This window comes from Peromyscus californicus, unplaced genomic scaffold (assembly GCF_007827085.1).
Source record: "Peromyscus californicus insignis strain IS unplaced genomic scaffold, ASM782708v3 Scaffold_13__1_contigs__length_99412109, whole genome shotgun sequence".
NCBI classification, from domain to species: domain Eukaryota; kingdom Metazoa; phylum Chordata; class Mammalia; order Rodentia; family Cricetidae; genus Peromyscus; species Peromyscus californicus.
The window spans coordinates 14327218-14354319 of NW_026294424.1; the positions used below are offsets into that span (position 1 = coordinate 14327218).

Here is a 27102-nt window from a genome sequence, read left to right on the forward strand (position 1 = left end):
CCTAGATAATCAGTTGCTGTTACTTTCTGGGTACCCAACTAGGAAGGGGCTCTTACCAACTGCATTTCACACATGAGGAAACTGGGGCACGCACTTACAAGCTGCAAGGGCTTGTTGGGGTGCTGAAGATCTCTCAGTGGAATCGCCTCCAGGAGTGACTCTTGGACGGAAAGGACTTACTTGGTGTCAGATATTTGAGGGTCAGGTGACAGCAGCCCCACAAAGGGTAGAGAGACTCTCAGGAGTGTGGAAAGGGCCACGTCAAGCCCTCTGTGTCCTCCACATCCCACAAGGCCTCTTCTGTAAGTGCGACATTAAAGGAGAGGAAAGGTACCAATTGACAGTGGGCTTTCTCAGCGTATCTAAATTTCTGGTTTGACAACCCTGTTGAATATCCAGCCATCTAGTGCTGAACATCTCAATAGGAGGTCAGTGCTTTTCGGGCTAATAATTAGAATTCAGTTTCATTTACTTCCAAGACATTTTTTCCAATCTTAATATTTATAAGTATAATTTAAAAAATAAAATTTACTGTGTGTATCTAAAGGAATATGGTGTTATAGAATACATATATAGATAATGAAATGGTTATATAGTCAAACAAATGAACATATCCATCATCTCTCAGTTTTTCAAGAACAACAAAAATCTACTCATAAATAAAATTTCTGAATGCAGTACACTGCTATTACCCATAGTCCTCATGTTGTGTTAGATCTCTAGACTTGTTCTTTTCTATTGCTGGGGCTTATCCTCTGACCTACATCCCTCCATTTCCTCCTGCTAATCATCCATCCTTTCTAACCACTGCTTTCTGCCTTTGTATATTTAGTTTTTTAAATATAAATTCACATGAAATGCGATCATACAAGATTTTTTTCTATTTCTAGATGGTTCACTTAATGCGCTCTAGGTTTGCCCATGTTATAGCAAACATCAGAATCTCCTTTTTATATTATTCAGCCTCTTTTGTAAGACTGAAGAATAATCCGGGAGGGGGGATTTTGATATGTGTATTTATGTCATAATTTATTCATCCATCAATAGGCACTTGGATTATCCATATCTTGGCTGTTAGGGACAGCAATGAACATGTGGTATAGGTGTCTCTTTGAAGCAGTTCTCATGTCCTTGGATGTGTATGTACCTGAAATGGGGTTGCTGGATCATCTCTGAACTCCATTTCTTATGTGCCCAGGGCCTCCCATGCTGATTTACTTATTGATGCACCAATCTACATTCCCTCCCACATTGTGAAGGACTCCCTCTGCTCCAGTCTCTCCAGTGTTCCCTGTCTTTTCTCCTTTTGATAAGAATCATCCTACTGAGTGTGAGACAGTATCTCATTGAGTTTTTTTTTTTTTAACATTCTCAGGTCCTTAGCGATTTGGAACATTTTCACATGCTTTTTTTCCTCACAGTTTCATGTCTTTTTTGAAGAATATCTATGCACGTCCTGTACTCATTGGGGGCTTTTGTGGTTGAGTTGCATGAGTGTTTTGTATATCTTTAGCTGTTAACCCTTATAAGACACATAGGTCACAAGTATTTTTCCCAGTCCTCAGGTTGTCTTCTCATCTTATTGTTTCCTTGTTCTGCAGTGGCTTTAATTTGCTACGTCCCCATCTATTTTTTGACTTGTAGCCTCAGCTTTTGGTGTGATATCCAAAATATCATTGCCAAGGTCAATGTCAAGACACATTTCAAATGTTACAAATCCATTTCTGAAAGCAAGGTTGGTAGGCACTGGAACAATTGCAATTTTGTTGCATATGAAAACATAAAGAAACAATGCCAACCATTAAATATATCCTTGTACCAGTCAGGATACAAAGAGTAAAGGTAAAACATTCTGACTGAGGCTGGTTCATAATTTAGACTTCCATTAGAGCAAACACAGACGTTTCTCACCTCTCTCCATTTCCTCTGCAGTCCTCCTTAAACCCCAGTTGTGTGAGGCTTTGCCCAGACATCCTGTTGCTGTAACACCTTCCCACACATCCGCACTGCTACATAAGCAGACAATCCAAGAGGGGTCAGAAGGCTCCTTTTTGTCTTTCAGATAAACCTCTACTTCTAAGCTAAAAGGTATCCCTTTGTTTTGCAACCAGAGAGAAAAACTCAACTCTTTCATAGGGATGTTCCTGTCCCATCAGGCTCCTGACTGCTTCCACGGTTTTCTCCAACACACACATGGATGTCATTTATTACTCCAGAGTGAGGACATGGAGTCCTGTTCGGTGGCTTGTCTAAGGCTCTTAATCTGAGAGTGAAGAACAGACAGAAATAGGGACAACCACCAGAGTGTTTCCCTCAGCTCAACTTGTGTTGACTCCACTCTGCCCAGCCTACAGCACACAGTCAGCCCACACAGAACCCTCTAGCCTTAGAAAGCACAGTCCAGAGGGAAAGGAAGAGTGTGAATTTAGACTATGTCTGCACTGACATAAAGATGAGGCTTCTAGCAGGAAGGCAAGCAACCAAAGCTCTTCTCCATGAAGTCCCCATCTCTGACATTGCTGACACTTTTGTAGCACTATTTAAGTGCTTTTCTGAAAATTTCCAGGGAAAGTGTAAGGCCATGTATCTGCCTACTGCATATGGCAAGGACTCCACAAGCGTGAGCGGCTTCCCTTCTGGTAGTATCTATGTGGTCTAATGCATGTTTCCTGTTGTGTTTTGTTCTGGCCATCTCATTATCTGGGAACTCCGGTATGTTGGCTCTGCTGTATGATTTCTGTGCTTTTGTAACCTGCTCCTCTCTTTTTAGATGCCTACATATGTCTGGTGTGGCTGTTACCAAGCCTTTCGTAATCTTCTAGTCCTTTCCCCATGCTCCTGAAGAGACCGGGGCTATCCCAAGTGGCTGCCTCATTTCCTCTGCTACCCCACCGTCCTCCCCAGAAGCCCATCACTGAGTCTTTCTCTTCCTCTTAAGAAAATGTGCACTCACTTGTGAAAGGCTCACCCTTCCCTCTCAACTCTGAAACCTCTCCATTTCTGCTCACTTCTTAGCATCTGGCTCCTCTCTGCTGACTGGTCAGATGCTTAGGAAAAATCCATTTGGGGGACCTACTGCGTCCCTCCAAACTGCCATCCTCTTTTTCTCCTCTCCTTCTTTTGACTTCTGAACTTCTGGAGGAAGCAAACAAAACTGCTCTTAGCACCCTACTTCCACTTTCTCCCAGGCTGTTCCCTAATCTTATACCATCTGGATTCTGGTAGCACCAGCAGAGTGAAGGGCTCCTGCCAGGTTGAGGACTAGGCAGGGACAGGAGAAGGGACTGTTGATGTCTCTCCACACTGAGGATAGGGGTGGTGCATTTGCCAGGAAACTTTGTGTTAGATAAAACTTCAGGGCCAAAGTGAGCCTTTTAGTTGCTTAGACTTTGGAGGATACATGAAAAGGAGTCTCCATTCTGAATCTCAAGACAGGTGTAGTGAACTCCAAGTGCCTTCTGACTCATCCTGCGGGCAGGATGCAGAATACGTAGGAAAGAAACAAGGGCAAGAGATGCACAAGGAGTAGATGAGGACATGCTTGAGGTAGATAAGAAGGAATACGTTTGCAAACACGCCTCTCAGCAACTCTTATTTCTGTTAGAGTCTGGTGGTCTCTGTATGGTCCTTACTCTAGGATGTGGCCTGCACAGAAGCTGTGCCATTTTCTACAACACGTTTTTTAAAAAGGTGCATACATACAATATCATGTTAATTGCAGCCCAAATATTAAACTACTTCAGATTGCATGGCTGCATGGGGGTTACCTTTCCACAGTGGCTCTCTAACTTTTTGCTTCACACAAGCATTGCAGTGTGTGTATATGACCAACCTCATGGCCCATTCACAGTGGAGGTCTACATACAGAAGATTCTTGGGTTTGTTCGTAATAATTGGTATGATGCACACAACCCTGCTCTGGGGTAGTAACACAAGGGATAAAACCTTATCTTCACAGCAGTCCACATTTTCAGTTTTCTTTCCATTAATTCTTAGGAAAAGTTTGGTAGGGTGGATTTATTCCTACTATGCAGACCAGCAAACCAAGGCAGAGTGGGGTTATAGCTGAGCAAGCAGACGGCTTCAATCCAGGGTAGACACAGAAAGGCAGACTCCACACCTGCTCCTTAGTTCAGTGGCTGTCCAGCCTATGTGTGTCTCTCACTCCCCAGCCTCTCCCCAGCCTCAGGTGCCTGCCTTCCCATGTGTTCTCCACCCACCTTCCTCTGCCACCTCCTCCAAGGGGACTCCATCCAAATGCCCCTCTCCCTCCCGAGGTGGACCTATCTCCTGGGTCCTTCTATCATGGACTTCCAAAGCAGTTTTTAGGTCGGTTTATGTCCACCTCATTTCTAAGCATTTGCTATAAATCTAGGATACACTCTCAGAAGCAGAACACAGTGCAACGCACTCGATACAGTAAACCAAGCAGGGGTGGTCGTTCCCAGCCTCTCCTATGCTACTCTCTACCCTTTCCCTTACTGGCTCCTCTATCCTTCCACTTCTGTGGATTGTTAGTTGGATAAAAGATGAAATATTTGTTTTCATGTTAATGAATTATGTCATTTTTTTCCCTCCTTGTCCCCATTCTGATCCTAGCATTTTACGACAACAAATGGAAATTGACTGCTTCCGTCACCAGGCCCCAATGTCTCGAATGGTCACAACTGTGAAGCCTTACAACCCCTTCAGGATTGGGAAAAAAACCCTTGAGTACTGAAGGAGACCACACCCCTGAGAGACTTCTGAGCCCCAGCTGGGGGGAAGGCTTTGTGCACAGTGATGGAGAAACAAGAGAACACAGAATGGTGTAACCTCTAACCGTGTCTGTCTGAATGAATTGGGGTACCAGACAGGCAGCATGTCCAGGCCTGAGCTCAGGCACTCTCTTCCCCCTGGTGGCGGTGACTCAGTCTGCTGTAAACCAGGACTGGCAGTTGGGACACAGAGAACCCCCACAGAGAACTCCTCTTCAGTGTTGGAATACTGGGCCCTCCCTAGAGGGTCATGAGTTTGAGGATTAGAGATGATCCTCACATTTAAAAATTGAGCAGTGACAACAGACAATGGCATTCTTTTTGTCACCTAGGGGACAATACAACATGGGCGTTGGGAGGGGGGGAGGGGGTCACCATCTAGAGACAAATAGGCAAAACACTCTCTTTCCTACTCTAGGATTTCTGCTCTGGAGAAGGAAGCATTCCCGGGCTCACTGGGAGTCCTCAGGCAGGCACGGCCTACCATACACATCTTCAGATTAGTGTGGCCTGACCGTGCTTACCCATGGAGAACAGGAGCAGCAGACTTGCCCCAGAGTCTCCCCAGTACAGTTCTATTCATAGGTTCAGGAAGCATGCTAGTTTGTATACATCTGTGCAGGCCTGTAAGAGTTATTAAAGTACTTTCCCAACCCTCGCTCATTTGATCTTGCCACCCCATAACACATTCTTGCAGCAAACGTTACACACATAGCTTGCTGTTTTATACATAAAACACAGAAAAGCTAAGAGTAAGGTGCTTATCTGGAACTCAGATTATCTGGCTTTAGATAACTTTCCTTAACTCTGACCCATTTCTATGCAGATTGGGTAACTTTCCATGAATTGTTTACAAACAAAAACACCTAGAAAAAGAGGGAAAACTCCAGTTGCTTCTAGTTTTCTGAAGTGCTTCCCAGGGGTTCTGTATGGCGTCTTACTCTCCTTCAAAACCCAGAAGAGGGGAATTGACCCCAGAACTCCAAATAAATGTGGAGACCAGGCTGGCCTCGAACTCACAGAGATCCACCTGGCTCTGCCTCCCGAGTGCTGGGATTAAAGGCGTGCGCCACCACCGCCCGGCTTTAGTTTCCTTTTTTATTGCTGTGATTAAAACACTATGACCAAAAGCAACTTGGGCTTGTTTCATCTTATATTTTCCAGTCCATCATGAGGAACGTCAGGGCAGGAACTTAAGGCAGGAACTAAAACAGAGTCCACGGGGGAATGCTGCTTACAGGCTTGCTCCTCCTGGCTTTCTCAAGTTTGCTTTCTTGTAGACCTCAGGACAACATGCCAGAGATGGCACCACCCACAGTGGGCTGAGCCCTTCAATGTCAAACATCAATGAGAAAATCTTCACAGGCTTGCCCCTGGGCTCATCTGATGGAGTCAATTCTTCAGCTGAAGCCGCCTATTCCACGATGACTCCAGCTCGGATCAAGTGACAAACTAACCGTCACCAGGCCTGACACATCTCCTGATGCACCAAGGTGTGAGCAAGGAGCCTTGTCCTCTCCCCTCCCCACGCTCCTGCCGTGATGGACCGCATCCCCCAAAAAGCAAAACAATCCTTTCTTCTTTAAGTTGCTTCTTAGGTATTTCATCACAACAATGAGAAAAGTGACTCTCGGGAACAACATCAGACCGAAATAAAAACCTTCAGTTCTGGAAGATTCTTAGTGGAGTGGAATTAGCTCATCCAGCAAGTAGATGGATGTGATACCTGAGGTTCAGTTTTCAGCAAATATTTCAGTTGAGTGTTACTGCTCAACCCTGAGGCACCTGCTCATCCTTCTGGGCCTTTTGGTAGCAGGACACAGTTACAGCTATTGTGACTTTTGTTTTGTTTTGTTTTTTGATTTACTTACTATTTATTTATTTGTGTTTGTTGTGGTGATATATTGTGTATCCCAAAAAAAGCTTGTCTGAGGGTCAGAGGACAGAGCCTGCCACTAGATTAGACATAGAGGTCAGACAGTGGTGGCACACACCCTTAATCCTGTACTTGGGAGGCAGAGATCCGTCTGAATCTTGAGCACTGGTCATTAATATCCATCAATATCAATGGTCTCAACTCACCTATTGTGATGTTTTGTAGTCTGAAACACTCCCATTCTCTACAATGCAGCTATTAGAGCACTCATCAGAGCTCTTGTGCTCTTTCAAAGCTGGCTCTGTTTTGCAGCATTCCCGTGGCCTTACTTAGAAGAGACACGCTGACACTCTATTAGGTGTATAACCCAACAAGGCTTCTCATCTGTGAAGACACAAGGTGAATCCTGCTCACCACAGACCTAAAATTCAGGCCAGGAATAATCACAGAGAACAGAGCCATAACAGTGTTCCTGGGCTGGGAACATGAGCTATAGTAATGTCTGTGTTGTTAGCAGTCTGGTCAAAGATGAATGTCACAGGCATATGCATGCATCTGCTCTTCAAATTCTGCAGCCTAGATTGGATTATACAGATTACATCAGGGTCTAGCACATAGGCACATTTTCCTTTCATTCAGTGCCCCATACAATGTCACTCAAATTTTATATCTGTGAGACATATAAAAGAGAACAACATATAGAAAAGAACCTCTATTTTTTTTTTTTTTTTTGGTTTTTTTAGAGACAGGGTTTCCCTGTGTAGCTTTGCGCCTTTCCTGGAACTCACTTGGTAGCCCAGGCTGGCCTCACAGAGATCCGCCTGGCTCTGCCTCCCAGTGCTGGGATTAAAGGTGTGCGCCACCACCGCCCGGCTGAACCTCTGCTATTTAATTCACAGTTATAAACTGTGGCATGCATGTCCAGTGTGGAAGTACACCCCTACAATTCCACCTACTCCAGAGGCTAAGGCAGGAGGATTTCTAGTTCACGGCTAGCCTGGACAATTTAGCTTATCTCAAAATGTTTTGTTTTTAGCGGCCCAGAAATATCAGCTCAGTGGTAGAGCACATGTCTAACTGCCCAGCTTATTCAAGGCCCTGATTCACCTGGGATAAAAAAAAATGCATGTTAATATTACTCCAGCCAGTTATGGAAGTTCACAATATGAAAAAGGTGAGCCTCATAACGTCAGAAATGGACAAATGAAATCATTGTATACTCATGGGTGCAATATAAATTTTGTTTAACATATATTATGACAAATATGTAGAAACAGAAAGACAGTAGGTTTTCCTGTAGGGTAATTGGCTAGGTTTACAGTACCAGACATGAATTCCTTCCTTTTGCACAGTCTTTAAGTCCAGTTAGAAGGCTACTGGTTGTCCCTAATAGGTGTCATTACTGCATTCTTGGGGTCATCTTTTCATGCTGGTCATTGTTGAGAGCCATAGGCTTTATGGATGAGTAGACTATTGGTTGCTTTTGTTCTAGTGGTGATGTAGCCCCCATGGCTCAGATGGGAGACTGTTAGACTGAAGAACTGAGTAACAGGAAAGCATTGGTCCTTCCTGAAGAATTGGTTTTGAGAGGTAGTGCTAGGCAGAGAGAAGAGGGCTAAAAGGGACCATTTGCAGCCAGCTGCTTCTCAGGCACCATTTGGGACACATGCTTATCAAGGCCACCTTCCTCTGGTAAAAATGACATTTACATCATTGATATCCTTTTCACCCCTGACAGCAGGTGCCTCCCATATCTGGAGACTTCTCTGAGACATATGATTACCAGTGCAGTGGCATCTCCTGACACAAACTCCATGGTCCCTTAGTCAGTAATCCACTTGACAAATGGCTTTGGCAATAACTGATAATACCCTTTGGTGGAGACAGAAGGGGTATCTCTTGCTCAGAGGAGGAGACAAGAAGAAAAGTGAGGAGACAAGGAGAAAAGTCCTGCTTTACATTCTCAAGACACACCTAAAAACATCTTTAAAAGACTTGAGGAATGACTGTCCCCTTAATGAGATGTATAATTATATGGCCCCCAAAGGCCCTCCCTATATGCAATTGTTTACACAACCTCACTGCTAAGCTCACCCACTTTCTGAGTTCTAACTTAGGAAGCATTTTTTTCTTTTCTTCATTTAATCTCTATTTATTTAGACTTTGGCCAGAATCCGAAGACGCCTCACCCTGACACTCCTCTCTCTCTCTCTCTCTCTCTCTCTCTCTCTCTCTCTCTCTCTCTCTCTCTCTCTCTCTCTCTCTCTCTCTCCTCTTTCCTCTCTCTCCTCTCTGTTTCCTCTCTCTCTCTCCCCCTCTCTTCATGCATGCATGTGCTGTGTGTGGGGGTGTGGGGGTGGGTCCACCTACCCCGACACAATGGCTAGCAAAATTCCATTGCTGGGCCTGTCTGCTTACTCCATCTCTTGACTGAAAAAAAAATTAGCTTTTTCTCTTTTTCCATCTTTCATATACCATGAGCTACCAAGTTCTGCAAGTTGCCTGCCTTGTTGTTTCCTCTGAAGCTTCAATAAAATTGTCCTTGTTTCCTTTAAAGTCCTTTTTAAAATTCGTTGAGATACAGGCTTAACAATCTTTAAAAGAGACCCTGTATCATCAAATGAAAGTATCTGAGTCTAAGACTCTGATAAGTTATCCATCTAAATCTTTTATGAACTGAGGCAGGGGGAGCTTATAGTATAGAAATAAGTACAATAATATAGAGTAAAATACTTGTTTTCCTCTGCCTGCCAGGGAAGCTCGGAGTTGATTAAATAATCATGTTAGCGTAGAGACTCAGACAAATGAAAGATGGGTTTCACATTTAAAACTGCTATTTTAAGAAACCCTTTGAATCATCCTGGTGCACACACCCAAATTCTAGTGGTTTGTCAACTGGCTTCCCCACCCACTCTGACTTTTTACATATGTCTAGGTTCTTCTGTGTCTACTTCAAGGTCCTTATGGTCTCAGGAGGCTTCTTAGATGATTGAAAATACACCCATCACACTAAAAACAAACAAACCTTTCATTTATTTCCCAGAAGTGTCTAACGTGCAGTGGGGCAGGGATGCTGAGCTCAGATCTCTTCTACTCCCTGCTCGCATTGTCTTGGTGGCCAGAAAAGACAGTTCCCTGGGAGTCAGAACAAACCAACAATCCAGAATTATTTCAGAAGACATTGAAAATACCCTAAAATAGATCCACTTGTTCCACTTAGTCCAGGGTAGGCTGGATGGCTTTTCTGTATCTCTAAGACTTACTGTATTCACAACTGTAGTTAGTACAACTGTAGACTAATAACCATCAAAGGCACAGAGGAAAACTCAAAGCTGAAGAGCTACCATTAAATATGGAACAGGTTTGTTTGTCTGTAAAACATTTTGAGGATTGGTATAAAAATGTTATCATGAAACCCATTATTATGTATAAATAATATATGCTAATAAGAAGATTAATTTGAAAAACAGCATGTTTTCATCTCTGCTCTTATCATCCCGGGGCATTCAGCTCTGTATTGTGGCTTCCATAATCAGCCTGAACAAGCCTGAGGTTTGCCTCCCACTCTCCAGCTGAGCTACTTCAGTCACCTAATAAAAATGTATAAAGTACACCATAAATATAAACACGCTGCTGGCATTCATATTCAAACTTCGAGGCACAATGATGGGGAAATTCCTAAGGGGGTCAATAAGCAACGAGGAGCAATGTACAAAGAGTCATTAAACCAACCCTAGTTATGACAAGGAGCCTCAATGAGCATGAGCCCACCCTAGCCTCAGCTCAGACAAGCAGCACATTACATCTCCAGCAATTTTCTTTTAACTGCGATGCATTTTTAAAGTTGAAATAATGTCATTTTCTAAGGTAGGTGTGCTACTCATGCACATATGTTTTAGACAGCGAGACAGATACTAGTGGGCTTGTGGATGGACCCCCTCCCTCGTGACTGACTTTGGATCCCACCTCTTGTTTCCCTGATGGCACTAGAAATGAAAACACCACAACTGTCACCTTAATACTGAAACAGCCATATGAAAATGCAGACACTTTGGGGCTTTGTTAAGGCCCATGAATGAAAAGCTACTTCCTCCTGGCCAAAAGGATGGAGTTTCAACTCTACCACTGGCCCTGGATGAAGAGAAGACATTCCCTCTTTCTCAAAGATCAAAACACTACATTCAGGCCAGCAAGATGGCTCAGCAGGTAAAGGGCGCTTGCCACTAAGCCTCACGTCCTGAGTTCAACCCTAGGACCCACATGGGAGAAAGAGAGAACCAACCCACAAGTTGTGCAGCAATGGTAGAAGTGCTCCCCCATCACACACACACACACACACACACACACACACACACACACACACACACAAAAAAAATTACATGGATTATTCTGGAACTGGGAGAGCCACTGCTGATTCTCAGGGACTGGGAATCTAGAGGGATCCAGAAAGTATTTTGATAATCCTGCAGGAAAATGCAAATATTCTCAGCCAGTTACCATCATTTTCAAACGTGGTTGTTTTAGTTTGGGGACATCATGAATCCTTTCTTATATGATCTACCCAAATGGTATTCGGAGACAACACTGTGGTTTTAATTAATGCCCATTTTTTTTAATTTGCTTGTTTCCTTCTTTCATTGTGGCTGATTTTGAATATACTCTCAATTGCTGTTAAAATGTTTCCCGCTCCATCCCCTGTAAAGGACATTTCCTCACTCGTGTTGAAGATTGGCCTGGAGAGTCCCAGTAGTCCGCTATCTAAACTGCTATTGTGGTTACAGGTGGGGGTGGGGCTGGCTTCTTCCTGCCAGCCACCCCCCCCCCACCCCCCCCACCCCCCCGCAATGTTACAGGCTACTCTGTGTGGGTTTCCAGGGCAAGCTCTGCTGATTCTAGCTTGTAAGCTGTAATGGAAACTGCTTTACTTTGTCACATTTACACTTTGGAAATAAAGCCCTAACACGTGTTTGGTGTAAATCTATTTTTCCAGTGCTGGGAGACCGTTTCATTGTGTTGTCTGCGGGCAGAGCCACAGATAAAAGATAAAGCCAGACTCAGTGAGCACCCTGTGGGACAAGCAGGAAGAGGTATCTGAGCAGAGAAGGGAAGGGAAGGGCCCCAGGCACAAGGTACTATGGGGTTAGGGTGTGCAGGCCTGGAGTGAAGTCTGGGCAAGTCAACCTCACAAAATGCCAGATCAAGGCTGCAGACTTTGGTGGGACTGGTAACCCTCAGTGGTTACTTGCCCATGCAAAGTGTAGCTATAGGTTCTCTTGAGTGGTTGCTAAGCTTCAGGGCACCACTAGGACTAGTGGGAAGACCATTGAGCAAAGCAGAAACCAAACAGAGACTCTGTCAGATAGATGAAGGGAGAAAGAGGCATTGGTGATGTGTCTGAACAGTGTGTTGTCTGTTCCCTGCTAGAAAGGATGGTCACAGGTCAGCAATTCCAAAACAAAGCCAGTGTTCTAGGTAAATGCTACTGTCTCTTAGTATCTCTTGGGGGAACTTGTTCCAGGACCCTGTGGATAGCAGAATCTACATACTCAAGAGGCTTAGATAACATGTCATAATGTACATGTAACCTATCCACACCTTTCCGTATACTCTATGAACCCTAGACTACTTATTATACCTGATACAATCAAATGTTGTTATGCAAGTGGTTGTTATGTTATGCATTACTGGGGAATAATGACAAGGGAAAAGGTAGGTATATATTAGGTATAGACAGAATCATAACGCCTTCCCTAAATATTTTCAATACACCATAGATTGAATCCATGCATGCAGAACAGGCAGATTTGGAGGGCCAACGATGTTTCTGACACTTGTGGTTTTGTGCTATGCTGTTAACATTCAATTATAGATGAGGACAAATGTAACCAAAGGCTTCCCTGGGAGGATCGCTGAAAAACTGTTTACAAGGTTGATGTCCTGAGAGTCCTCCCATGAGATGTTTCTAAGACAAGTGTGAACATTCACATGTTCTTCTTTCAAGATCTAAAGACTAATTAAACAAACAAGTTACCACAGGTTTCACAATGCTATCAGAAGGGCCGCTGTCTGGGAAAATCCCACACACAGAGTGTGAGGCCTCCATTCCAGCTGAGGCCATAGAGAGAAGCTCAGCTTCAGGGCATGATGCTTGTCCACTAGTGTGCTCCTCTCAGCCATGCAGGCAGGGGTGGAAGACAGCACCTCATCTCTGTACCCCTCGGTCATCCAGGACCTCCAGGGTTCAGAGTTTCAGAACCCTGTTCAGCTGTCTGAAACAAGTTGGGTTCCATGAAGTTTGGGTCAATAGTGGTCAAAATGGAGAGCAGAAAAGCAAGAGGAAGTACAGAGACCTTGTATCTGTGTCTGATACAGCCCCTGTGTCTTCTATGCAGGTAGTTCTCTTACCTTCTTCCTTGATTTGCAAGCACTGATTAATTATTTTAATTAATTAATCAATTTAATTAATTATTTAAAATTCTGCAACTGTAAGTAGATTAGTTTAAATTCTCTAAAAATGTGAAGGAATTATGTAAGCTATGAAAGTTTGGAAAGCAGACTGTTATATCATATCAAAAGATGTGTCTGATTGCACTTCTGAAAAGTGCTGGTGTGTGTGTGTTTACATGTGTGTGCATGTGTGTACATTTCTCATTGTCCTTGGACTTTCAGAAGTTCCCTTGACTATGTTTATCTTGGAAAAATAACTTATCTTCCCCAATTTGCTCATCAAACTCGGGTCAGAAACATACCTTTTAGGTCATTGGTTTCCTTGGTTTGCTATTTAAAAGGATATGTCTCAACTGCCTTCTAGTAAAGGTCACAGAAATATTAATATGCTTCTAAAACAAAAGGACCAAAAGACTCAGCTTTCAGTGTAAGTCAAAGTGTGGTGATGCAAATTGCAGAAAATCAGTGGCCTGTATCTCCAAGAATTATTTAATAATGAATTTATCAGTAGAAAAATAAAAGGACCTCCCTCAAGTAACTCATACACAAAACAGCTAAGACAAGCATTGAGAGAGACAGAGCTGCTGGGATTAGAAGCAGAAGCTCCAAGAAGAACTGTCCCCAAAGGGACAGGTGTGTTGTGTTGAAAAGGTGTGGACCCACCCAAAGTGTGGTAACTTCAGCCAAGAAGCATATAGAGACTGTGTGTGGAGAGGACCCAGCTCCGAGGGTGTACCTACATAGGATATCGCAGACCCTAGTCAGTACGTGCCCATCTTTTTATCCCTTGAAACCCAAAGAAGTATGTAGATATTTGGAATAATTCTGACCAGTTTGCCCTCTCCTCGATTTAATTCACAGAATCAGTGGACGCTATGGTCAAAAGGCCCTGGCTTGTCCATGAGTGGTGTGGCCATACCTCCACGGTGGCCTGACGAGGAAATATTCAGGTTACAACCTAGATTGTCCCTCACTCATGTTCACCGGAATTCAGGAGTAGGTCCTACAGCTCTGTGGAAGTGTCTGCTCCTAGAACTTGAGTGAGGGGAAGGAACCTCAGAGAGCCTTGTCTCTCATCAAAGTACTAGGTTTTGTGTTTGCCATAGTTTGAACACAGTTCCTCTGAATTTTTCAGGGTTTGTCTGTTGGGGTGCCTGGGCTCCTGAGAGAAGGGTACTGTATTCATATGGCTGCAGCCCACTCAGATTGCAGTGTGAACCTTTCCTTCCCCATAGGCCTTGCTGACAAAGAGCTCAGTTCCACCAGAAGGACCTCTCCTGAGTGAATGCTCAAATGTACGTCCTGGCTAAGGTGAAGCAGCAAAGCTCTGGAGTCCAGGGACAGAGAGGTGGGAGGAGGGTCTTCCAGGCACACTGGTGAAGGAATTGTTCTGTATATGGAGGGACCCTGGAGTCCTACCTTGGCTGAGGTGCGTACTCCTGTATCTCCTGAATGTGAGAAGAGAACATCTACCTAGTGGTGATTAAGGTATTCTGCTAACACTCACTCAATCCTTATTTTCCCAAAGCTACAACGCTTAAAACTTCTAAAATCCATGTATCTGTACTGTCAAAACCAGGATCCGTTCTTTGGAATGTATGTAAAGCAAAGGATAACCAGACTGCAACTCACAACTCCAGAGAGGCTACCTAGTAAAGAGGACCCTAAGAAAGACACAGGGATCGCCCAGCGACGGAGAGGTAGATAAATTTTTTTTTTCATTGTAACTATTACACTTCATGTAATGGGATCCCTAAGATGGAGAAGATCCAATCTGCAATTGCTCCCTAGGCCCTATCCTGGAAGCCAACACATCTAGCCCAGGTCAACACTACACGACCATCAAAATGACTCCAGTTCTTACTCTGATTTGTGGGAGGAGTTGGTGATCTGAGTCTTACCTTTCTCATTGGGAAAATGAAAGACCACTGAAGGTATTGAGGAAGAGAACACACTCAAGTGCCTGGCAGAATAAAGGCCTTCAATAAACATTAGCAATGGTTATAATTAACAGCAACATTCCGTGGAGGTATCTTTGAGATTTCTGGGGACCACTCCAGCACTCTGTCTCTTTCCATTCCCATCGGGTCCTCATTTATCATGGTGTCCCCCTCCTTGCTCTCCCACTCTGTTCCTGATCCAGCTGGGACCTCTCGCTCCCCCAAGCTCGTCCTCCCCTGACCCTTGCCCTCCATCACCCTCCCACCCCCAGCCCGCCCAAAATATCATCCTGAGTGAGGTAACCCAGACTCAGAAAGACAAACATGGTATGTACTCACTCATAAGTGGATACTAGATGTAAAGCAAAGGATAACCAGACTGCAACTCACAACTCCAGGGAGGCTACCTAGTAAAAAGGACCCTAAGAAAGACACAGGGATCATCCAGCAACGGAGAGGTGGATAAAATGTTTTTTTTTTTCATTGTAACTATTACACTTCATGTGATGGGATCCCTAAGATAGAGAAGATGAGAGGAGACTACTTCAAACTCATTGATTTCACTCTTTCACGACTCCCACCAATACTTACTAAATGCCTCCTATGTCCCAGGAACATGCACAGTACACATGTATCCAAATAAATGTGAGTGCTTAGGAATCGTGTGGAGAAAAGGACTCACATACAGTACTTGAGTGTGCAGACATTCAGAGAAGATTCTGTGTGGAATGGGATTCTGGGGGTTTCCGGGAACGTGGGAGCCCTCCAAAGTGTAAGAGGCGGCAGGTACACAGACAGGACAATCCCAATGCGGGTGACTGTGCATGCCTGTGGGCACAGGACTGCTGCTGGAGCTTAGGGTAAAATAAAGGAGTGTCCCTTTGGGGGTCTGTCAGGAGGGTGTGGAGAGGGAGGAGGGAAGCTGATTTAGCTTCTGTTGCTGCCTGTGGAGAGTGAAATGGGGTTTGGTTCTTGTTCTACTCTGAGTATCCACTGCCACCAAGGTCTCTGTCTCCATCTGTGTCGTCGGTTGGTGCAGGAAGGAAACTGTTCCGTACTAGTTTGTACGTATCTCTTTATTTTTATTTATTTATTTTATTTATTTGTTTGGTTGTTTGGTTTTGGTTTTTCGAGACAGGGTTTCTCTGTGTAGCTTTGCACCTTTCCTGGAACTCGCTCTGTAGACCAGGCTGGCCTTGAACTCACCAAGATCCACCTGGCTCTGCCTCCCGAGTGCCGCCCGGCTGTATCTCTTTATAACCTTTCTGTATGAGGCTAGGTTTCTGCTATCCTAACACAAAAGTAGCACTCCCACCAGTCTGTTGTCAGGAGACCTGTTCCCTTGGTTTTTCTGTCAAATGCAAATTCTCTTCATAATGTACCATAGGTGAATACATTTGGGGCATGGTCTGGGCTGTTCTCCTTTTTAAACTTTCTTTTTTTACATAATATTAGTAATATCTGGGTATTCTGTGTGGACTTCCACCTTGTTGAATTTGTTTTTCAGCCAATTGTTTTAGATTGGGGTGAGTAGTCTATCATTATTTGGGCCAAAACATTTGATATGATAGCACACATTTATTTCTGAGATAGTCTAAGAAATCAATAAATCTTGCCAGTGGCTGTAAGGAATAGTGAGAATTTAAGTGACTTGCAGCAGTAAGCTCTGCCTCAGCTAGCAGCATGACTTCCAGCAGGTCCAATGGCATCTCTGGGTCTCAGAAGGGCCCTGAGATGTTGATGTTATTGATTTCAAGGATTGTTGTTTTTCATCTCCATCTTGAGAATATTCAAAATAATTAGAGCATTCCTGGAAGAATTAGCCAGTCATGAGGCACCTAAGAGAGCTGCTTTGAATAAACAGATATGCTCACATCAGTGATTCCAGAATTCTGGAGGCTAAGACAGGAGAATCGCCATCAATTTGAGGCTAGCATGAGCTATACAGTGAGTTCCAGGACAGCACTGACACCATCTCACAGAAACACTGCGTTTTCTGCAGTGTGGGAAGCTGCAAGTCCATAGTGAAGATGGGTCACCTTGGGCATTAAAATTTTAACAAAGGAATATGGAAGACTATAAGTACTCACTCCATGGCAACAGACAGGGGCCATCATGTCTACTACAACGTACAAAGGATCGTCAATGTAAATGGTTTGACATGGCTTCTTCACTTTATGATAGAATGAAAGCCAGGTACTCAGTCGAGTCATAATTAAAATTTTGAATTCTGATCTTTTCCTGGGCACAGTGATGCTCTGACATAATGCTGGTCAGCAGAGGTGAGATCACAAAGGAAGACAGCAGACTACAGCGTGCTGTGTGGCTAAACTGAGGTTTTGATATAACCTTACAATTTACAAAAGGCTTACCAGGGCAGAGGCCCATGTAAGTCCAGTTGCACCTGTACATGCTTTCTTTCTAGGTGTTCATCTACAGAGCCACCAGAGGGATTCAGACCAAGCATGCCAGGTGCAAAGTGAGATTAAGAATTTGCCCACCTGAAACTTCAGTTTATACATCACACAGTACAGGTCACAGTCTTACAGTCTTAGATGCCAAACAAATTTCCTATCAATCACCTTATTTGAAGGTAAAGGGAGAAATTGGAGAACTCCAAGGGCACTAGGTCTGATTCAGACCTCGATTTGTTGTTGTTGTTTTGTTTTTGTTTTTGTTTTTTTCCAAGTACTCTCAGGAATAAGTCATCTAGATCTGGGGCCTAAGGAGTAAAGAGTTTCAGAGAAGGCCATAACATAGCTCTAATCACTAGTTTTACCTCCAGTACATTTCCCAGGAACACAAGAACTTCATGCAAACCAGCCTCCTGCATACTGCGTTCATAGCCAGTGTTGGGCTGTGACTGTTACCGCTTAACCACTTCACCTGTTGTAGCTGCTCCTTCGTCCTTCCAACTTTCCATTCAACACACCTCCTCTCTGTGTCCTGCTTGTGTGATCTGGGATAGCAACTTGTGTAAATGCTTTCTGATTTCAAGGGCCTTCACGTGGACTTCCTAGATCTGGTGGCCCACGTCTGAGCTCTTAGATGATGTCCTTCTCCCTTGTGTTCTTATCCCACAACCATGATGGGAGTATCCAACATACCAGATTTCTCACTACAAGGGTGCTGTGAGAGCTAATTGCCACCATCAACTTTACTGGTTTTAGAATTACTTAGGAGACACACTTGTAGATACATCAAGAAGTTAATTGGGCGAGAAAGTCCCACCTTGAATGTAAGTGGCACAATCCAATAGGCAAGCGTTCTGGAATGAACATAAAGGGGGAATAAACAGCATTAATCTCTCTGCACTTCCTGACTGTTGGTAGACATGGCCAGCAATCTCATGTTCCTACTGTCAGCCCTCCTTGACCCCGATGGACTCTACCTTCTCAGAAACATACCCAAGAATACGTTGCCAAATTCAGTGTCCTAGAGACTTCGCCTAATAATTTCTCCAAGAGAGTTTCCATTTTAAGTTTTACACTTAGTGTTAATCCATTTGAAGTAGTTTACATATGTGATATAGGCAGGGATCCAAATTTTCTCATGGTGTGTTATACTAGTAAGCTTGGGTCTTTACTCTCTTGCTGTTTCTAAAACACATCTTCCTTAAAGAACCAAGGACAAGACAATCATTCTTCCCATAAGCTGCCTTTTAAAAATATATTATTAATTCTTTGAGAGTTTCATCCACGGTATTTTGATTGCATTTATCCCTTCTCCCAATCTCCTCCCAGATCCTCCCCCACCCAATTCCATATCCATTTTGCCAGGTGTTTGGTCACAGTGACAAGAAAAGTCACAGATGGTGTCACACAGAACTTCCTCCTGGCATCCTCTTGACCCTTTCCTCCTGTCTCTGTAGAACTGTCAACAAGAGAACAGATTCAAGTCCCCACAGAGATACTCTAGCAGAGTGAGTCATAAGCTGAGCCTGCTGCATGCATTTACTTCCCCTTACCTTCGTATAAATGTGTATTCAGTTTATAAATGTGTATTCAGTTCATAAATCTTTGTTGATTTGGCGAGGTGAATACAAATACACCTGGATGACACTGACTGTGTCCTTGGGATCCCATCTTTATCCTCCCCTGATTTTTATTACATTTATTTATTTATGTATTTATGTGGGGGTGGGATGCACCATGCCATGCATGTGGAGGTCAGAGGACAACATACAGGCGTCAGCTCTTTTCTTCCACCAGGTGGATCTCGGGGATCAAACTCAAGTCCACAGGCTTGGCCACAGGTACCTTTTACCCACTGAACGCTCTTTCTGACCTTTCCCTTGATTCAAGATCTGTGAACTGAATACACATTGTAAGAGGTGTACAGCATTAATTCAAATCAAGCTACGTTTTCTGCTCTCACAGAGTTCACAGAAGAGGGCAAGAGAGACACAGATACCCCCAGGGCAATTAGCTGAAACTTCTACCTTACAATCAGTGGTGGGCACCATGTCAAGCCCAAGGCTCCTGCCACTCTCACAGCAATCCTGATGGCTGCGAAGTCATTAGTGATATTGTTTTTTATAGATCATGACACAGAGATCTAGAGGGACAGATCACTGCAGACTCAGTGTCTTGGTCACTACAGCAAGGAGAAAGGAGTCTTGGAAACAAACCCCAAGTGAAAAACTTAGCCAGCCAGGGGTAGGTGAGGCAGCTTCTGGGGCAGCAGTGATGAAAATTGGAAGATGCCTGGATGGTAGCACTCTAGCCTTCAAATGCCATTATGCATTTTTCATTACTAATTAATGCCCCATTTCCCTGTGATTCTATGGGGGTTGTGTTGACTCTTTTACAGTTAATTAAACTAATGCACTGCCCCTGATAGCCAGCAATTTCATTACATAAGTGTTTTATACACAGCTGGTTCAACAACCTTAACAGGTCAGTTACCCCACACCACCATCAGCTGATGCCCAGCACAGAATTGAAAGAGATGGCTTTACTGATTCACTTCTGAAGAACCTAGACCAGAAGACTGCACTCTGAAAGCAGTGTGACTCTGTAGGCACCACTCACACTGCAGCAAGCTTTGACAAGCCCGAGGATTCCACCTGACTCCGTTCCCAGAGTGCCAACCGCGAAAAAGCTCCTATCAACCCTTGTGTGCTACCACCATTCTTTCAAACTCTCCAGGAAAGAAATCCTGTCACTTTGGCCAAGTTCCTCATCCATCCAGACACTTCCGTTAGAAATTCATTTTTGTGTATAATAAATTGCTTCTACTTGGCGGAAAATCATTTCGCGCCGTTATCTCTGCTATCGTTACTTCTGCGGCACTTTAATGGACTTCACCTGATTATACGCTAGTCATTAAAAGCTTAGTCCGGGGTACAATGGTATCTTATGTAGAAGGATCCATGAGAGCTTTATAGAGGCTTACCAGCCACAGCCTTAATTTTACTCATTCGTCTTAATTTTTTGTAATCATTTTTTGTAAAGAGGGTATAATGTCAGCCTTGCTTCCCGGCCTCTGACAGATCCAATCTAGCAGATAATTACCATAAGGAAATTGATGCTTTAGTGTGCAGGAGAGAATTTAATTTACTCAGACATCCTCCAGTACAATGCATTCCAGAAGATATGAGGATTTAAGTTTTTAAGAAATTAAATTTTACTATTTAACATGATTACTTATGTTGAACATCATTAACTAGCTTTTTTAACTGTTTGAAATAATTACAAGCACACTTGCTATGTCTAAAATCCAGGCTCTGCATTAAATATGGGTTAAGGATCCATGAAATGAAAAGAAAGAACCGCACTCTTTTTTCCCCCTCTCCAGTCTTCCAAGAACTGCTTTTAAAACATTCAGAGTAATGCTAAAACCATCCTTCTGAAGGATACGGACTCTTTCCGCACGCGGCTTTAATGCATGCTTGAACGTATTATATTCTCTGGTCCTGGTTTATTTTTTTTAAATCTCCCTGGGTCCGGTCTGGGTCGAAGTTCTTAGTATGAAGGGTTAGAGGAAACGGGAAGCACTACGGTGCTGGAGGTGGTGGTTATACCGGTGCACTTTTGCAAAGGCGAAAAGTATGGGTGAGAAGGAAGAGATAGATGAACCACTTCCGGTGCTTCCTCGTTCTTTTTTTTATAGCCTTGAAAGAAAAGAAACAGAGAGAGAGAGAGAGAGAGAGAGAGAGAGAGAGAGAGAGAGAGAGAGAGAGAGAGAGAGAGAGAGAGAGAGAGAGAGAGAGAGAGAGAGAGAGAGAGAGCGCTCAATGAGCGCAGGGTCACCATAATATCGAAAAGACAAGAAGTAAAATAAGCTCAAGGAAGCCCAGGACTGCCTGCCCTTGGTTGCTGCAGCAGTATGACCAGGAGCCCCAAGACCCAGGCTCAGGCTATGTTTCTTTGCGTCCCCTGCCTTTGTTAACTGATTCCCAAGAGTTCCTCAATCCTTTCCTAAACGTGAAGTGAAACACTCAACAGGAAATTTCTGGACAAAGCCAGCCCAGAAGTTCCCTTTATCCAGTGCCTCTCCACGGTCACGTTTCCTCTCGGGAGAAGCCAGAGCCTTCTGTGTGCTGCAGACCCTGTGACCGTTTGGGGGAAGAGTGGGGATTGCCCAAGGGTCCTCGTTTAGAATTCCCCTGTCCCCAGGTGCGGAACCTGGGGGCTGCGGTGGTCCTGGTCTGCAGGGGCTTCTGAATACACGCAGGGGGTTCTCTTCATTGCCAGGGCTCGGCTTAGATGTCTGCCAGACTGTCTATTTCCATTTCAAAAAGAGTCTGGCAAATGCGGATGTTTGGTCAGAGCTGTAGAAACGCCTGAGATAGAGGCCCTGCGTTGGTACCTAAACACTGCACGTGGTACATACGAACGTGATGCATTCTGCCCTGTTGAGCGCATCACCTCTCTCTCTCTCTGACCAATTATCTGAAAGCCTAACTGTAATTTGACTCGGGAATATATTCGTATATGCGTCTTCAAGCAAAAAGAGGAAGTGAAGCTGTGGGTCATGTAAACGTGTAGGAGGTGCCCTGGGTTTGAAGAATTCCCAGGGCAAAGGCTGAAGAGAGATTCTGCCGCCTCCTAAGTCCGCTGATCTTTCAAAGCATCTTGTGAGGTAGATGTTCCTGTTCAGACATCACAGATGCAGAAAAATGAGACTTTGATGAAGGGGTTTCTTATTTATCTCTTTTTGTTTTAATGCATTTTTATTAATTCTTTGAGAATCTCACACATTTATACAACGTATTTTGATCATGCTGATCATGTGTCCCTCAAGGCCTCCCCCTGACTCCTCTCAGATCCACTTCCACTCTTTGATTCCACTCAACTACTAATCTGTGCTGAAATGACAACCCCACCCTCCTTCAAGCCAATCTACTCGAACCATCGGTACTGCTTCATTTAGTTACAATCAAGAACCTATCGTCCACTCAATCATTTCAAATTAGTCAGTCATTTACAAACACTTGCCAAGAATTGTGCCATGCAACTATGCACTGAAGATGTGTAGGCCACACACGTCTCTAGGAACCCGTATGAATGCATTAATTCTCCCAGCCACTCCCGTTTTCATCACACACACACACACACACACACACACACACACACACACACACACACACACACACACACGATAGCAAAGGGCCCCTCGTACCCTGGTTATTCTTTTCCCAGTTCGCCACACTGAGTGCATCCCCCCAACCCTGACCACAAAAGCACAAGCCAGAGCTTCCTCTTTCCGATAGGCAAACTCTTGCCAGTTGTGGGGTCCTCACTTCTGCTCCCAAAGAAATGTATATCTCTCAAACACTTCAAGTTAACTGTCTCATTGCTGCATTTGTGCTACACTGAACCTGCTCCCATCCAGTTCCCTAATGAGAAAAGCAGTTATTTACGCTACATGTACATAGCATTCAGAGTCAGGCTACGGATTCTGACCTGCATCCACAGCTAGGTCTTGTTCCCAGGGTTTCAAGAGAAGCATAACAACTCAGACACAATTCTGCCCTGGTTGGGATCTGCTTAGATGGACCAGATTAGACATCTCACACTGCAACCATTTAACACCAAAGAATGACAATTATGCTCAGAAAAATGACACAAACTAGCATGAACATTTCCCCCTATGATTTACCAAGGACAGCAGAGAAAACAGTAGGCTAGAAGAAGACGGTCCATTAATGCCTAATCATGCCTCCCTCCCTACCTACACTAAGCCTCCTGAAGCCTAAGGTGGGCTGTTTGGATATTTATTTGCAACTAACACGTCCCAAAGTCTAGCGAAGGGAAACTTCCTTCAGTCTATAACTGCTAATAAAATGTTTTTAGGATATAATAATAAAGGAGTGACAGCCGGGGCCATCCCTATGCCTGATGTGAGACTTCATTATCTGATTAGGTTAAGTTGTCGGTAAGTACTCCCCAGAGCATCAGGTCCCTGAAATAGCTCGTCCCATCTGTCCTGTCTTTTAACTCCACCCCTAGTACTAGGCACAAGTAGGAGCAGAGTGTGGCTGCTTGGAAACCAGGAATTGAAGGATGAGTAAACACCAGAGTTAAAGTCCCAGCTTCCTTACCTTCTGAATGTACATTTACTCTACTGGACTCCCCTCTTTGTGCCCTATCATTCATTCTCCTCAATCTTACAGTCTTCAACTCCTGATAGCAGCTGTGTACAGATCACTTTGGGGGAGGGGGTAGGCTACTGAGAGCTGGTTCACTACTCCCCCTACTTCAGAGACAACTGCTGATCTAGATGAACAACTTTTAAATCAGCAAGAGTTAATTCTTAAAGTTGAATTTTTGTTCACAAACACAAAATACACTGTTTACTTTAAAAATACAAAACTCAGTGTAGTCTTTTCTAGAAGGAAGAGCTAGACTACATCCTTGCAGGACCTGTGCTTGAGTCCACCTTACCCTCCACACGAAGTCAAACTGCTTGCGCATCCCTCCATTACCTGGCTTCCTGAACATCTGAAATCATGGTCTGTCAGAAGTTGACATTGCAAGCATTTGGCCATATTTAAAGTTGAAAAAAGGCGGGCAGAGATATGTCTTACAGCCAAGTCCCAACACTAGCAAGACTAGGAAGTCAATCCTCACCCTCTCTTTATTTGGGGTCTTTTGGCTGCGGAGGGCTATGCCCTCCTGAGGCAGGGAACCAACTCTTCAGATCTATAAGCTGTGCTGATGAGTGTCATCAAAAAAAACCAGTCTTTTTATGCTTTAGCTTGTCAGTTCTTGGTACCTAGGCAGAGTACCTTAGCTATCCACGTTTCCTACCATACTCACAAGCCCACTCATTCACCAAGTCATGATCACTCTATTCACTGTGTAAATTGACCTTTTGTCCTTCTTTGTTTTAGCTTCTTTCATGACCTCACTATGCCTTGTGTGGAGGATCACAGTAACTATGTAGTAGGTCTGACATCCAGGTCTCTTTCCATTGCTAACTCCAACCATCTCCTGCAGTTTTGACAAGTTCCTAAGGCGGGGGTCTGCGACTTTCTCAGAGAAACCCTAAAACCAATAGAACAAGATCTCCAGCATTTGCATGGCCCTGATGGTCCTCATGGTCCACATGGTCCTCTCTGACATGCCCCAGCCTCAACGTTGCCACTTCCCTTCTCAAGTGCCTTAGTAACCACACCCTACTGGGAACTTCACTTGAGTAACACCACAGGTAGTTCCCACAGCGTGAAATGACCTTGACCTCCTTCAGACTTGGATGTATATTAGTTCCTCAGTTAGAACTTCATATATTCTTGTCCATGTGGCAGATTCTTACTCAAACTGTCAGAATCCAGTCAAAGCCTGGCTCCTCTGTGCTTCTCAGGCTTTGTCAGGATGTGGAACTTTTTGACTTACCTGTCTACCATGGAGCCTTGTGCAAGCTAATATTGTATAGACTGCTGTTCATTTTGACCCTGTCACCAGGTGATCAAGACATTATGAGGGAATAAATTTGCCTTTCCAGACCTCAGGTGCCCCACATGGGAACAGTAGTGGTAACTTCTTAATGTTAGTGTGGAAATGGATTAATAGTATGTATTTCAACTACTTACCACATTATCTAGTATGCAGTGTTCAGGAAAAAGTAACTACAGTAATTATGTGGTACTACTGTATTGCCTATTTCCCAATTTCTTCACTGAACTATGGCAACTTCATCCTAAAAGAGCTTGGATCTCTCTATATGTACCTGCCCATAGATGAGAGCCACGGTACCAAATCTCTCTAGATAAATGGCAAAATGGCCAACGAGAATAGGTTTAGCCTACCAATACTCAAAGTCTCTGCATTTCCCAGCTCAGTAGACTGAAACAGGACTGCCTTGGGGTATGGATGCTAGACACCATACTATAGCAAGTCTTTGCCATCATGAGAGACATTTGGAGGCACTAGATAGAAAAGCCAAGACTTGAAGCACAGCTCTCAGGGAAACATTACAACTTTGGCCACAGAGAGCTGGCAGAGGTGGAATTGATCGTGGCTTTGACATCTATAAGGAAGCACTAGAGGATCTGTTCAGGGAAATGGTCACAGTGGTGGGCTTTGGGCTCTTCGGGTGACGGGTGACTGAGGCAAAGGGAACTGAAAGGGGCAGTGGTTGTCTGACACAAGAGACCAGCTCGAGTTATTTTTCTGGAAATCAGAGGATCTGTGAAAACTCAGACCAGAGGCAGAAGTGGCACAGTGTCACTGGGGATCCTCCCATACAGCTGGGAGCAACACGTTAAAGAGGATGCACCCAAACGGTGCAGGAAATTTCAGCTACTCAGTGACTAGTTAAGTATGATTTGGGGGACTTAAGCCTGGACATCACTGAACCTCAGTGTCCTCATCTACTTTCTAGATTTTAACTGTATCAGAAAGACTCTGTAGAGTGCCTGTTACGAATTCAGAAAATGCAGCAACTCATGGCTATAAAAATTAAAGTTACTCAAAACATTTCTGCAGATTTACATATATTCTATATCTGGTAGAAATCTTTAAGGGACTAGGAAATAGAAAATGAAGCTAATAGTTTCTGAGAGGAGCTGCAAAAATCATGACCTGCTATCTGGAGCTGTTCCTGGAGCAGTTACATGTCCCCTGTACGATGTTTGACACTGTGTGTGCCAATTTGTTTATTTCTATCCTAAGACTAAATGCCAAAGCGTTTGGATAGCCCCCTTTCTTCTGGAAACTCTCTTGATTGGAGAATCACGGTTGCACATCCAGTCCTACCCAACCGTATTTTTCTTAGAACATCTCTGTACATCGATCAGCAATAACAGGGTTAATGATGCTCTCATCCAAAGAGTCACAATTATGTTTCAACATTAACACCCATTAAAATGAATGATAATGCATTATAAGTACTGTTTCCATTTGAAATTGAAATTATATCAATTAGCCTTTAAACTAGCCTAAATAAATTCCATTTGGTAGCTTAGAAATTATTCAACTGCTACAATTTAGAATACGAGGGTTTTTTTTAAAGTTTTATATTCGAAGCTAAAGATTCATAATAACAATCATATCTATTTCTATAATCTATTGTCTCAGGGGGGAAAAGTGGCAGGGACCATGATCCCAGACTGGCTGTGGTATAACAAGAGTGACTATTACTCCAAAGGGGACAACAGACAGGAATAGGCCCCTTAGACTGCTGTGAAGGAGGCAGGTTTTAAATCCCCGAGAGGAATGAGATATGGTGATGTAATGACTCTACAAAGACCATACACTTTCAAAACCAGCACTGACTGCTTAGCAAGTATGAATGAAGTCCTGGTTTTGATCCTCAGAGTGGGACTAAACAGAGGTGGGGGGCTCGCTTCCTGACTACCATCTTTAGCGAGTCCTCTACCCCCAGCCATCAGGTGAGAAGTCTGCAGCCTGAAAACTAGGTGTGACCCTACTCTCAGTTCCTACTGGGCCTATCCTGCCCCTGCTTTACTTCCTCTACAGTTGTGTACAAGTCTATCCCCTACTTAGGTGTCAGCTTCATTGAAGACAATCTGGTTTTATTAATCTCTCTAGGTGCCTTCCCTCTAGCAAAGGAGTTTACACTAAAAAGCACGTGCCTATTAAAATAACTAGACAATGTTCTAGCTCATTGGCAT

General features: G+C 43.9%; 1 protein-coding gene across 4 annotated transcripts in view; it reads left to right on the forward strand.

The window, feature by feature from the left end:
* The window catches only part of Spata48 (spermatogenesis associated 48), a 231351-nt gene extending 222472 nt beyond the window's left edge, over positions 1-8879 (forward strand). For all 4 annotated transcript variants that reach the window (XM_052734504.1, XM_052734503.1, XM_052734506.1 and 1 more), the window contains one exon: positions 4600-8879. In XM_052734504.1, the coding sequence (XP_052590464.1) occupies positions 4600-4720 (121 nt within the window). In that variant the 3' untranslated portion in view covers positions 4721-8879. The remainder of the gene's footprint in view (positions 1-4599) is intronic.
* Positions 8880-27102: the final 18223 nt, after the last annotated feature.